Source organism: Streptopelia decaocto, assembly GCF_964273445.1.
Source record: "Streptopelia decaocto genome assembly, chromosome: 3".
Lineage (NCBI taxonomy): Eukaryota > Metazoa > Chordata > Aves > Columbiformes > Columbidae > Streptopelia > Streptopelia decaocto.
The window spans coordinates 3,833,788-3,848,206 of record NC_138656.1 but is presented as its reverse complement, the minus strand read 5'-3'; the positions used below and the strand labels follow the sequence as shown (position 1 = coordinate 3,848,206).

General features: G+C 39.5%; 1 protein-coding gene across 1 annotated transcript; it reads left to right on the top strand.

The window, feature by feature from the left end:
* Positions 1–1,086: 1,086 nt before the first annotated feature.
* On the top strand, positions 1,087–13,928 carry FERMT1 (FERM domain containing kindlin 1). The gene is made up of 14 exons (XM_082048393.1): positions 1,087–1,258; positions 1,488–1,721; positions 3,173–3,319; positions 3,803–4,016; positions 4,670–4,772; positions 6,186–6,293; positions 7,038–7,169; positions 7,312–7,361; positions 9,512–9,636; positions 9,775–9,881; positions 10,608–10,829; positions 11,048–11,172; positions 12,370–12,511; positions 13,501–13,928. Exons 1-14 carry the CDS (start codon positions 1,108–1,110, stop codon positions 13,672–13,674), a joined length of 2,034 nt encoding a protein of 677 aa, XP_081904519.1. The 5' UTR covers positions 1,087–1,107; the 3' UTR covers positions 13,675–13,928.
* Positions 13,929–14,419: the final 491 nt, after the last annotated feature.

Sequence of the window (14,419 nt, the reverse complement as noted above, 5' to 3'; positions counted from 1 at the left end):
GTTATTATACATTGGGTAAACAGGTGAACTTAAATTTTCACCCTGCTTCTAGGCATGCTATATTTAATCTTTAGATTAATTTTACATGAGTGTAACCTAAACTAGTCTGATCTTGTCCTGCAGTCAGTCATGGAAAAAGTCATTCCTTCTCTCACTCCTCACCTGTGACAACTGTCCTGAATTTTTCTGATTCTGACCCAACTTTTAGGCTAAAGTTTTAAACTACTAAATACTTATTTTTAAAAGTATCTACAAAAGTCTGTTACCATTGTTATATCCCCTCTAACCTTTTTCATAAACAACTCCTGGTTATTTTTTGTGTTTGAAGCTGTCTGTGTATGGCACCTTTGACAGAGTCTCCATGACTTGTGTTCTCAGAATTGCTGATAGTCTGCAATAAATGGAAAGAATCCACTTTACTGCCTAAACTTCAGCTGCAAGGGCTTGTTTCTTAGTTAGACAGGATGCTGAGGACTAATCTGGTATCTTCTCTCACTGGTTACTTATCACAAATCCTTCCTGCAGCATCAGTCCCCTTACACCTACAAGTTCTTTCTTCAATAATTAGCAGAACTCTGATGATGATAACCAAAGTTTCCACATCGAGCATCTTTCTCTGGTTTGGCTTGGCATGATTATTACTGTTTACCTGTCCTGGCAGGAGCCTGCTGAGATCTCAGAGGATTCACCTACATCTCTGCAAGCAGAAAATAGCAGAAACTGCATTTACATGCAGATTGCCAAAAGAGATCCCCCACACACAACTGCTTTATGGCGTCACATTAGCATTGGATAGTGAAACCCAGGTCAAACTGGTCTCTCTGTACCCAGCTGGAGACACTTGAGTAGGGACGGGGGAATCAGAATAAAAGCAAAAAATCCCACAAGTCTATCTTGCCAGAATAATCACAAGAGCAGAGTCTAGTTCAGAGGTAACAAGATAAGGCATCTGAAGTTCCAGCCAAGGCCGCTGTGAAGTCTTGGCAGCTTGGAGGTATTTAGAGACTGCAGAGAGACGCGTTTGTTTCGGAGAGTGGTGGAAAAAATATCCCTTTTGCTTGTTTGTTTTGTTTTTTGCAGAGCTTACATTACATAGACCTTTCCAAAATGATTTCCTCAAATGAATATGGGTCTCACTCCTGGGAACTCTTGGTGACAGTTGATCATCAGCATGAAGAGGTACAAAAGGAATTTTTACTACGGGTCACAGGGGACCTTCATATTGGAGGAGTGATGCTGAAATTAGTAGAACAAATCAGTGAGTAAAGACCTGTTTAATTTACGTAGTGTTATTAAAATAATATGTGCAGCTTTCCCTTTACAAAAAGAAGCTCCTGTGCATTTTGACATGACACTGCCTTACTTCTTTGTACCAGTACGAAGATTTTGTAGGATATAAATTCTCCTGTTTGCAGAGCGCTGTTTCCAAACTATTGTTTTATATATTAGCTCTATAGTTTATTAATAACCATTTTGTATTTTCCTAGAAATACCACAAGATTGGTCAGACTATGCTCTTTGGTGGGAGCAAAAAAAATGTTGGCTTCTGAAAACGCACTGGACGCTGGATAAATGCGGGGTGCAGGCAGATGCTAAGCTGTTCTTCACTACTCAGCACAAAATGCTGCGGCTCCGCTTGCCAAACATGAAGACCGTGAGACTGAAAGTCAGCTTCTCTTCTATGGTGTTCAGAGCTGTCAGCGACATCTGCAAAATTATCAGTGAGTAAAGCTAAATCCCCTCTGGCAACTAAGCTGGAGCATTTTATTAGGTGGTTGATGTGAAGTCCTTACTTGAGAAACTGTTTTGCTCAAGGAGGAATTTGACTGAGTTGACCCAAGATCAAAAGATAGATCTTTTGGTTTTTAGTATGCAGGGCATGTCAGTTTGTGATAACTGATGCAGACGGTGTCAGAAACGTGTCCCATGAGGTGCAGGAGTACTGGATAATCCAAGTCCTGTTCGTGGTTTTGTAGGGATCCTTGTCTTCCTTGAGCGGGACTCAGTCCTGCTTATTCTAAGCCATTGACTAAGAGCTTGAGCTTATCCATCTCCTACACCAGCCTTCACCACCGGCGATTTTACTGGTGTCAACTGATTTATCACCTATTTTCAGTACCATTCATGATATTCAACTCAGCCTATTGATTATATGTGTTCACTTCAGAAGGAGCATGTTTTAAATGTTCAAAACTTTTATTCTTCCAAACCTCTTCAAGTCAGGACATACCTAACTGCTGCATGTGAGTCCCCACATCTCTACTCCTTCCAGTAACAGAGACACCTCCAAGTAGAGATGAGGTTTTGGAGCTTGCCAGACCTATGTGCCCACGGTCAATAGCAATAAGTCTGCCAACAGTCTTTGGAATCCCTTAGTTTTCGGGTAAAGTGGGGATTAAAAACCTCCTTTTAATTCAGAACTTCAAAGCTTAGCCTGTTAACACCTTCATCTTCAGTAGGAATTTAGCGCCTCATATTGACTACAGTGCAGCTTTCAATTTCACCTTCTAGCAGTGGATTGTCACACGTATAATACGTCTTTATTATACCTAACAGCTCTGAGATGAGAAAGTGATGCCAAAATAGTTCAACTGACATTGGGGTTAATTAAATATTTCTACCCACGTTTTTCTTCCAGGCTGAGTCGGTACAGGAACCCTGTAACTTTTCTCATGAGTAAATACTGTCCAAAAATGTGTTTTTCAGAAACAAAGTGCCAGGTTTGCAACTGACAATACACATCTAAATCGGGAGTATATTAGGGAATAGTGTATAGCCAAGACAGAATGTTGTACATGAAATATAGTGAATAATAAAAGGCGTGAACTTCAAATATAGCGGTTCCTTTTCTCTTCTTGCTTATTCATAAGTCAGACATTTCACTGAGGTTATTATGCTCAAAGGTGACTGCAGAACACAACGTAACAGTTACACTTGCTACAAAAGCAGGCTTAAATCCTGTCAAAATTCATTCTCACAGCCCAAAATCTCTGGCCTTGTTACTGAATTACTGGATTTTCCACAGCCACTGCTTTCAACCTGCTAAAAACAAGAATCAGATTGCAACATGGAGCTTCCCCAAATGCTGTTACCAACCATGGGGTTTTTTGGGATGTAATCTGCTAAGCTTCAAATGTTTCATCTTGCTTCACTTCCCAAATTGCCATTGTAGATATTAGACGGTCGGAAGAACTCTCTTTGTTGAAGCAATCGGAAGACACACTCAAAAAGAAAAAGAAAAAAGACAAGAATAGCAAAGAACCAGTTACAGAAGATATTTTAAACCTGTGCGACTCTCCAGTGAGTTCTGGATTATCAGGTAATGAAAAGCCAATATGATTTTATTCTTCTGACTGAAAGCCAAAAAGAGGAAGAAATTCTTTGTTACACAATTAAAACCAGGGAGACCAGTTTAATGTAGGATGGTAGTCAGAGAGACACAGTTTGGCTTGAAATTAGTGGCTTTGGGAAGTTACTGAAACCTCAAATATATCAATATTTTTCTGTTGTATTGTTAAATGTTTTCCTTTCCATTGCTATGAGAAAGGCCCTATGAGAAAACAGGTGATCATTTGTGGCACCTGTGCTGCTGCTCTTTGAAAACCTGAGACCACTCTTAAAACATTCCACAGTTTTGGCAGCCTGTAAGGAGAACGAGAAATAAAGTGCGTGTTTCCTATCTCCAACACAAGCGAGATACTGCCTTGGGAAAAAAGGGTCCGTCTTTTACTATGGAAAGTGGTTGACTACCTAAATCTGGAGCTGGTTTTCCTTGGAATAATAAATCACTCTTAACCTGCAGGAAGTCCAGGTTTATATAGTAAAACCATGACGCCCGTTTATGATCCCATCAGTGGGACGCCGGCTTCTTCTACCATTACGTGGTTCAGCGACAGTCCCTTGACGGAGCAGAACTGCAGCGTCCTCGCCTCCAGTCACCCTGGCTGCTCTCCAGAGACACTCGCAGAGATGTACCAGCCTCGCTCTCTGGCTGACAAAGCCAAACTCAATGCAGGGTAAGACGCTTCTCTTTGAGATCTTCGGATAGCGAACCCTAAAGGCTTTAAATGGATGATAATAAATAGGTGACTTGCTGGAGGATGCACAAGCAAATGTTGCTTCTTGAACAGAACACAGAGCACTGGGGGGTTTAGTGGTGCAAGAGTTAGAGAGGATCATCTCTAGCATTGAAATATGGATTTGCACGTTTGGATCTGTGGAGCGTTTTTGTTATTTTCCTTAGATTTCACTGGAGAATAGAAGTAGCTAGAATTACAAAACAGCAAACACTGCAGTGGAAAGTGGGAGTTGTAAATATACAGGTACACTTTTGCCCTGCATTAAATGAACCTCCCATTTCGAGAGATCAAGAAGAAATAATCTTATTGGCATAGGTTACCCCACAACTTACTGCTCAGTTTCTGGCATCCAGCCCTGATGCTTTGAATAGTGTCAGAGTAAAAATAGGAAGATTTTGGGTATCACGTTTATACAATGACAGCTGGAAATCCATATGAACGTTCCACCTTCTCAAGTGATGTGAATTTTCCCCAAACTTGCAGGGATTAGAGCTGTGTGTTCCCACTTTTGTTTCACAAGTACATTGGAGCTCTGCAGGTATGATAGTTTTTCCTGTTCAGATGAATCTGTGGGTTGTTTTCTTCCGCAGCTGGCTAGATTCATCTCGATCACTTATGGAACAAGGCATTCTGGAGGACGATCAACTTCTTTTACGCTTTAAATATTACACTTTCTTTGATTTGAATCCAAAAGTAAGAGCTTTGTTTTTCTTGCTATTCATTGTTTGCCTGCTTTCATGTCAAGGAGCTATAGCACAAGGATACCAAATTTTAGCTACAATTTGTTCAGTGATCAAATTCAACTTCTACCCCTCAGCTACGGCTGCACTTTTCCCCTCTGGACACTGAATCACTGTTCCTCACCTGAGATAAGATCTTAAGGATAAAGATGAGATCTGAAGAGCACCAGAAACAGTATCCAGATTTCCAGAGGGGCTGGTTTGCTTCCTGCCTCTCTTTTAACAAGATAAATTAAGGGGAAAACTAAACCAATAGTATCCTGAATCATGTAAAGGTATAAGCCCTATTTTTTAGAATGGATTGAAAAATAACATTTATGTCAAGACTTAGAAAAACATTCAAGTGATTTTGAAAGCTAAAGTTGCCTCTTGTTTGCCTTTATTTCCACTAAAAGTCAGTCAAAGTGGTTGTGTTAAGCCCATGTTTTTACAGCTTGGGTGATACATTTAGTGAAATTAAAGCACGATCATTGATCAGTGTGAACAAATAAGCATTCAAATGTGAATTTTAGAGGATTTGGCCTTTGCGTTGGTATTTTCTGTAAATTCTGTAGAAATCTCTCATTTCAGGCACCTCACATAAACAGAAGGCCACTTTCTAGTTCAGGTGGCATGTTTTGGGGTGAAATGCCATCCCCACTAAAACTCAAGCACATGTCTTAACATCAGCAGCCCAAACATTTCCCTTTTTTGGCCCAGCCAGTCATGGAGCCATAGGATGAAATAACCCAAAATAGCTTCAGGCTACTAACAGCTTGCAATTACTGGGAGAGGTCACTCCCCATGGCTTACCCTCCCATCACGTGCTTTTCATCAGCTCTAGGGCTTGAATATTTATTTGAGTCACTTCAGATAATTAACCAATTAGATAATAAGAAACAATCACCATCTGAAAAATGGATGGTGAATTAAAGCATTCACAGCAGGGTCTGACACATACTGAACCAGAACTGAAAAAGCCAAGAGCCGAAGAGGGGAAGTAAGGAATAAGAGTTTGTGTTTTAGCAGTAGCAAACTCTTGAACATCACGTTCCTATCAGCCGTGTCACGTTATTTTCACTCTCATGGTGTGGTTTCACGTTTCCGTTGAGCCAGCCCAAGGCCTCCTACCACAAAGGGGGTGTCTTCACCTCCCCTTCTGCTTCAGCCAGGGACTCCTGGCTCATTTTGTGCTAGGTCAGCAAGCCACCGTCTCCCTACGCACAACCACATGAGCTATAATAGCACAAGAGAAGGATGGGAACGTAGAGCTGGAGGGAGGATGGGAACAAATGGCTTCAGCACAATGTTAGATCAGCTGCAGTCAATCGTTCATCTATATCTTGCTGGTCACTAATGACCCCCCCGTTGTTCTTTTTTGTTCCAGTATGATGCAGTGCGAATAAACCAAATATACGAACAAGCCCGCTGGGCCATCCTGTTAGAAGAAATTGACTGTACGGAGGAAGAAATGCTGATCTTTGCCGCGCTACAGGCACGTACTTGATTTAAGCTGCAAAACCTGTTTCCTCCAGAGGCAGGCACAGGCTAGGACAAGACTAAAATAGAGTCCAGGCCTACAGCTCTGCTTGGATTGGGGGTCTGCTGTTTGAGCGAGCAACAATCATCAATTAAACCAACTAAATTCAGTAGCAGCACATCATTATTCAAACTGACACATGCAATTATGGAAGCACTGACTAACATTATCTAAAGCAAACCATACGCAGGGTGTAATGTTGATATTAGTCTGTTCTGAAGGGGATTACCACGACACATTGCTTACTGTACCAGCTACCACCTTTTCACATATTCTTCCTGAAAATTTCTCTAATACATAAACAAATACATTCACAACAGACCAAAAAAAAAACTACAGTACAATGTGAAGAGAGGGACGCTACGGTGTACGTAGAAATTTAACATGACGCAGCATGGCTTAGTCCCTGACTGTAGGTAGTAAGGCACAAATATTTACCAATAATAAATTGTTTCCTCATAACCTTGCAGAACAGGGACTGTTGTACAGTGAAGGAATACAAACAGTGGCAATTAAAACAGGAAACTGTAATCAGTAATTGCACTGGAAATCAGAGTGGACATACGTGTTTCCTTGTGGAAAAAAAAGTCTTGTACTGTAGAACTTCAGGCAGTTGTCCAAATCGCAGAAGACCAAATGGCCTATTCTCATATTGATATTCTCTAATTGATATATTGACTATTTGATGTTTTCCTTTAGTATCATGTAAGCAAGTTATCATTATCGTCAGAGGCACAAGATTTCACCTGTGAATCAGAGGTAGATGAAGTAGAAGCTGCACTTTCTAACCTGGAAGTGACACTGGAAGGTGGCAACACAAATAACATTTTGGTACGTCCTTTTGGATCCCAGAATTGCTTTCGCTGTCTCAAGTGCGTTGACTCTGAGCCTACCTGGTTCCTGATCTTTTTAACAGTTACCAGATGATTATAAAGTGCATTGTACTAAAATTATTCCTAATTATTCCTGATAGGAGGACATCACAGACATCCCGAAACTTGCTGATAATCTCAGGCTAGTTAGGTGAGTTGTTAAAACTAATAATAAAATATACAAAACAAAAAGCTTAACCATACACGAGATCTCTTGAGTTTTCCTTTCTAATGTAATGGTAGATTCTGATAGGTCTGAGTGGCCTAATATCATCCTCTTTAAATCTTTCTCTAACTGCTCCTGAGCCAGATGCTCAGCAAATCTTTCTAGCTCTTGGGCTACACTTATACAAGAGTTTACAGTTTTGTTTTCAATCCCCTTCTACTGTTTTGTGCCAATGAAAAACTAGAAAAAAAACATTTCAGCTCTCCCTGAGAATAATTTCTGAAAGCAACACTGGGGAATTTTTTTTTAACAAAAAAAACCAAATTACCCCTTTTTTCTTCGAATATCAAAATGATTTTCTGTGATCCCACTGAAATATCTTGATTTATGGCCTATTTAAATGTCTGCCGTGACCCCAAGTCTGTAATGCCGTTTATCACGCAACAGTCTTCGTGTTCTAGAAAGATAATAATTCCTACTGCACAAATATTCATCAGATTCATTCTGTTGACAAATCACATTGTAGTCGGTGAACTGAAAACTGCACTTGAAAATGTTTAACTGTTGTTAACTGTTAAGAATTGTTAATTATTAATGTCCAATTAGGAATTTATTTGACGTTCAAATTACTAAGGTGGCTTAAGATGAAAGGGAATTGAAGCCTTTTAAGTCCTGTCAGCCGCCTGTAACAATGGATTATTTTTCCCCAGCAGCAGAGCAGTTTGCTTTTAAAGCATTCAGCAGTTATTTTTCATTGTGAAAATTTCCTATGTACAAGACAAATCGCTTACTAAACCACTGTAGGAACTGGGTAAGGGGTTAAACATTTATTATAGGAACAACAACATTTTGTTGCTATAATTACTTGCTTAATTATTAACCTGAAATGCAAAGCTCTGCATGTCATAGTGCTGACTCTATTTATATAGTGAACTTTTATTCGCATTTATTCACAGTATGCACCACATTAGCACACTAGTAAATCCTGCCTTCGGGCGGGTGACAATATTGTGGAGAATAAGTTTGTTAGTCTAAAAAAAATTATAGTCCCTTTATTTTTGAAGAATGTCACTATATTGGAAAATTAAATATTTGGCAGTTTTGAAAATACAAGTTAGTTCTTAATTTAAACATAAAAACCCACTCTTTTCTAGATTGGATTCTAAACTAGGGTTTCTAACAAGGCTCTGGAGAAGGCAGGAATGGGTATAATAAATCACTGTTTTCCAACTCAGTGTATACTCTTTGTACCATCATCTTAGATTTAAAGGGAGTACTAAATACACAGTGGAAATGTGGGTTATTTTTTCTTCTTTCTTCTTTTTAACTTCATCGTTGACCTTTGTAGCTTGTTCTGAAGTATTTCTCTGCTAAAATAGTCCTAATACCTCTGGTTTTCTCTCCTGAAATGTATTGAACCTGGGCTAACAAACCTCATGGCTTTGTTAGTGTATTTTTAGTAGAATTAATTATGCTTTTCATGTCTTACCGAAGAGAGATGGGGCTGGCACAATGTTTATGTTTGACCATTAGTATCTATCAGTTCATTCTCAGTTCCAACGCAGATATTTTAAAATTCATTCTGTGATTAAAAATCAGTTTCCATTAGCAAAATATTGAAGTAAAATAATTAAAATGAGGATTACACACATCTATCTACATGTGTGACGAGCTGGAATAACCCTGCCCTAGTGGAACAAGATGGTTTGAACAGCAGACCTTGTCTGGGAGTGCTACAGAACCTCTATATACTTAGGGAAGGAATAGAATGTTGTTGTGTCAGATACTATTCAGATAAAGCCAAAAATGTGGTCTCTATTCCTGTACAGTTTAATGATAAGTTAGTTTTATGGATGCAAATCTAGATAAGGAGCTATGAAAAACTGAAGTGAATCCTAGTGCGTGTGAACACACTAGCGGGTTACATGAGTATTGCTGAGTTCATGTGAAAAAAGAACAAACCAAAATTAGTCTTTGTTAGAAGGGGATGGCTTTGATGAGACATGGAAGAAAAAGAGAAAAGAAAACCCACATGTATGAGCCCAAAGCAGCTTGAGTTCCACAGCGGTTTTGTGAGTGACTTAGCAATCTGTCCCTTTCAATAGAAACAACAGTGATTTCTTTTTTCCTTTCAGGCCCAGGAAGCTGTCACTCAAAACTATCAAGCCATATTGGTTCGTCTTTAAAGACACTTCAGTATCTTATTTTAAAAACAAAGAATCCGCACAAGGAGAACCTATTGAGAAACTAAACCTAAAAGGTACGAATTTTCCTTTCATTCTTTTTTTCTAATTTCTTAAAGAAAAGTGACCTTTAAGTACTGCTCTTTAGAATTAATCGGTACTTAGTGATGTAGTAAGGAAATAAATCCATTTCTTCCTGATTTTCTGTGATCCAGGTTGTGAAGTTGTACCAGATGTGAATGTTGCAGCGAAGAAGTTTGGAATCAAATTGCTAATTCCTGTTGCTGATGGCATGAATGAAGTATATTTAAGATGCGAAAATGTGAGTAACAAGACAAGGGAAAGTTTGTATTTGAGATTTATTGGCAGATTGTCTAGAAGATGATTGTCTTGTTCTAGAATTGGTATAGGAAAATAAGGATGTTGCAGAGAGTTTATTATCTACATATTTACTAAAATTTAGGAATGATGTGTTGGTCTGACAAATGCTTTATGGTTGAGGGGACCAAAGGACAGCAATTCTGTGTCTATCATCAGTTTCCAAGTAAAGCTGCTGGAAATGAAGGAAAAAATAAGAACACACTATCAAAAAAGTAAAGAGAAATGACAATATTTTGCTGCTACAGTGTTTTCAGTTGGCTGGGAACTGAGTTTTGTTCTATTTTTTTCTTAATTAGAACTCCCCCCATTCAGAAGAGAATAATGGGATCATGCTCTTACATCTATTTTAAATTTCAATCCATTCTTTTCTATTGAAATGTATGAATCCAGACTGTGTCAAAATGTTCATTAGGTGGAAAATAGTCATGCAATAAAACTTGCAAGACGATCTATTCCAAAGTACAGGATTCCTTTGAAAATTTAAAACGTAACTATTCTGCAAAGTCAGTTCTGTAGGTGGAATGAGCCCAACCAGGGAAGAACAACAGAATTATAGTAACTATACATCCACACAATGAAGTCCAGTAACACCAGAGGGGTTTTTATCACACAGTGGAAGATCTTCATAACCAGTTTCTCCAAAAATCTCAAACAATTGTCTTTGCAGGAGAATCAATACGCCCGGTGGATGGCTGCTTGTGTTTTGGCCTCCAAAGGCAAAACAATGGCCGACAGCTCTTACCACCCTGAGGTCCACAAGATCCTCTCGTTTCTAAAGATGAAGAACTGGACCATGTCTCCCCAGGCTGTCTCTGATCCAGAAAGCATAGATATGAAACCAGAATGCTTCGTCTCCCCTCGCTATACCAAAAAATACAAGTCCAAGCAGGTATCTTGAGCATGGCTTGATGGTTGGGGATGGTGGTTGCAATGGTTGCTGAGGGTGGATCGAAGCAGCGTTTGGAAACCATACAATAGAATCGTCTTGCAATGGTGACCAGTCAGTGTCTAAACATGGCACTGAAGCTAACAATGTTTGATTTGGTGAAAGAGGGTATTTTTGTTCTCGAGTCAACAGCAACCTTTCTCTCCTCCTGTGTTTCCCAGCTGGCCGCTCGTATTCTGGAAGCCCACCAAAACGTCTCCCAGATGTCGCTGGTGGAGGCCAAGCTGCGCTTTATCCAAGCATGGCAGTCCCTCCCCGAGTTCGGCTTATCCTACTACATCGTAAGGTAATCGTGCTCTTACAGCAAAGCCAAGATGCTCTAACAAGTTCACAGGCAGCGTTTTGCAGGGAGTTCTTTGACACCCTGTTCTGGAAACGTTATTTTTTCCCCCCACTTCCATACCGCTGTTTTTCCTATAGCAGTAGCACTTGGTAGCTCCATTCCTGGAGTGAGACTCCCCATTCCATCTGCCTTCATTGACACCTGGTAGGTTTTGCACAGGATTAAACTCTCATTGCCATGAACTCACTAAAACGTAAAAAAATGCATTACTCTGTGTTCTCAGGTTTGCGGTGTATTTGTTTGCTCCAACTCTCACTCACTGGAATATTATAAAAAGCAAATTTATTTGGCATTTCATTAAGAAAACAGCAAATCTTCGCTTTTTTAGGTTAATACGGAAGAGCAATCAGCACCAGAAAGGTCCCGTTGCATTCACAGCAGTTTCCCTGCGCACTTAACCTCGAACAGTGTTCTGACCTGCATTCGTTTCTCTTCACAAACCACCAAAAAACTGAAAAGCACCAACAAAACCACACTTGGAAGCACCTTCTTTAATTGTGCTTAACAGCTCTTCCAGGGCTACATCTGGGGTATAACCCTACCTGTGTTTTGTAGCATTAAGCAAAACATCTGGTGGTGAATTTCTACAAACTGATAATCAGAAGAAATTCGAGATGTTAAAGTGGCTTTGTATTTTTGTAGTGTAATTTATATTCAAAAACATGCATATATTGCTAACAGAGTTATTTCAATAAACTAATGGCGATATATAAAATATCAAATATATTTTTATACGCTTCTGTGATTTAGGTGAATATATAACTAGAAGAATGTATTTCAACATCAGTGAAATGAAGCAAGGAAAATTATTGTTGACATTTGTCCAGTAAAAATATTATCAGATTCATACCTTTTGGCAGAAGAGTCTTTTTTAGCAGAAAACAATGAATTGGAAAGATTTCAGCCAGATCTACCTGCCTGATTATTTTCTGTCTTATACCATGGTTCACCAGCCTCCATTTTTGCTTTATACCAAATACTATTCCAAAGAAGGGTCCTAGTTCTCCTCAATCCCAGGCTGTTGTGACTTTTCCCACATTTTTTGCAATTTCAGAGGAGCGCAGGTGAAGTGTTTCTCTGGACATAAATCATTCCAAACCAGAGCTGCTCAAAGGTTTGGGTTTTTTCTTTGTTTTTCAGGTTTAAAGGAAGCAAGAAGGATGATGTACTTGGGGTGTCCTATAACAGGCTGATCCGAATAGACATGGCCACAGGAGATCCCATCACAACATGGAGGTTTTCCAACATGAAGCAGTGGAATGTGAACTGGGAAATTCGCCAGGTAAAACTTCAGAAAAATCTTTGTAAACTTCAGAGCGAAAAGACTTTGAACATGCTGTGACACGTTTTTAAAGAATCTGTCTACATTTTTTCTTAATAGAGTCTCTAGTCAGAATTCAGAAACTAAAAGATCTCCAGTTTAAAAGGTTCCTACCGAGCTTATTCTTTATAAATTGCCCTTGATTTTGGTGGGGTGACATACAGAGACTCAGAAGTAAATTCCAACCCTTTATGTTTACTGCTCTGTCACAGTAAAAATCTCATTTTAGCTCTCTGTATAGTCTAGCTCATGCGTCATCCTCTAAATTGTGGTGATTCATTCTCTGTTACGGACTGAGGATACAGGATCCCAGATTTCTGGGGTGGAACTAGTGTGACTTGATGTAAATTCAAGCAGCCTGGAAACTGTTCCTGCTTATAGAGTTTTCCACATCCATCTGCAGGAGGGATCAGACACAATCCTTAATACTCTCCTGTACCACTGGGTGAAGCTACCGGGTTTGCTTTAAATCCCTCTCAAAAAAAGGCAGAATCCACAGTTAGTGACTAACCTCAGTTTGCTGGGTTTTAGAACTGACAGCAGCTGGAAATCAAAACCTGGCCCCCAAAAGCTGATCTAAAATCAGCACATAACAATGGACAGTATTAGACATTATTGGTTCAAGTGTACTAAGAGGCAGGAGTGCCATTCCCGCTCTTCTCAGCATTCGCTTAATGTGCCATTAGGAAAATATCTAATTAAAAACATGGTTTTGTTGCCTGCCTGAACAAGCAACAACATTTTTGACCACCAGAGGGACCTGCCGTAGCAGAAAATTAAGAAACAAGCAGCCAAACAGCCTCAACATCCAGCAGACGCAGAAATATTGGTTAGGAGAGACAGGTCCTGCTTTATCACAGTATTTGTGGTCTGGCTGCTCTCACACTTGCTCTTTTTTCCCAGATGCAGCTTATTTCTGTTCCTGATTTTACCGTACATATTCTCCTTAGGTTGCAATTGAGTTTGATCAGAATGTCTTTATCGCTTTCACGTGTCTGAGCGCAGACTGCAAAATCATCCATGAGTATATTGGGGGCTACATCTTCTTGTCAACGCGTTCCAAAGACCAGAACGAAACACTGGACGAAGATCTGTTCCATAAATTAACGGGAGGTCAGGAATGAGGTGAAGGAAACTCTCTTCCCTCTCCCCACAGCTAAGAAGACCAAAGATCAAACGAAAAATCAACTACTGGCTAATAAATATTGTACATGGTTAATTCATCTTGTAATATGACTGGACTCTTTACAGTTTTTGTTAAATATCGAAGCCAAAGTCACTGGATGCAGTATGGCAAGTCCATCAACATTAGGAAAATTAAATCAGCTTTGTTTGCCTTTTGTACAGCTGGAAGTTTTTAAATAAACAGTGTCTAGCCATTGGGCATTTTTTAATCTAGTATTTTTAATTGCAACAATCTGTTTAAGCATCCAGAACAGGTATCCTGAGGATATTGTACAGCAAATTTTCTTCTGTTACAGCCATGCAACGCCCACCGTTAAACTGGCCATTGCTAGAAGGCCAGCATTTAACAGAACTAGAGCTGAATAAATACATATTTTAAAGCTACATGACTTGTGCAACACTTGAATAGGGAACAGAAAACACTCCATCAGTGTTCCAAATTCCTGCAGACTGAGCTACCACGATCCAAGTAGTGATTACACAATTGTTCAGAAATGTAGCACCCCTGTGTACCTTCCTCCACTTAAAAATGTTTTAGGTACTATTTTAAATTATTTGCTTGTTAAGAAGGCCTCTGATACAGGCCTACTTTCTGTCCCTATTACTGATTCACTGTGGCATCTGACCCTAAACTCGTTCCTAAGTTGAGTAAGGAGCTGAAATGCCTATGGAAATGATCTTACA

What these genes read in the sequence shown, in the direction of transcription:
- FERMT1 (XM_082048393.1), top strand. Translation starts at nt 1,108, where the DNA reads ATGATTTCCTCAAATGAATATGGGTCTCACTCCTGGGAACTCTTGGTG. An exon ending in AGTGAGTTCTGGATTATCAG is followed by an intron (nt 3,320 to 3,802) that starts GTAATGAAAAGC and finishes CTTAACCTGCAG; the next exon opens with GAAGTCCAGGTTTATATAGT. An exon ending in TGAACTGGGAAATTCGCCAG is followed by an intron (nt 12,512 to 13,500) that starts GTAAAACTTCAG and finishes TATTCTCCTTAG; the next exon opens with GTTGCAATTGAGTTTGATCA.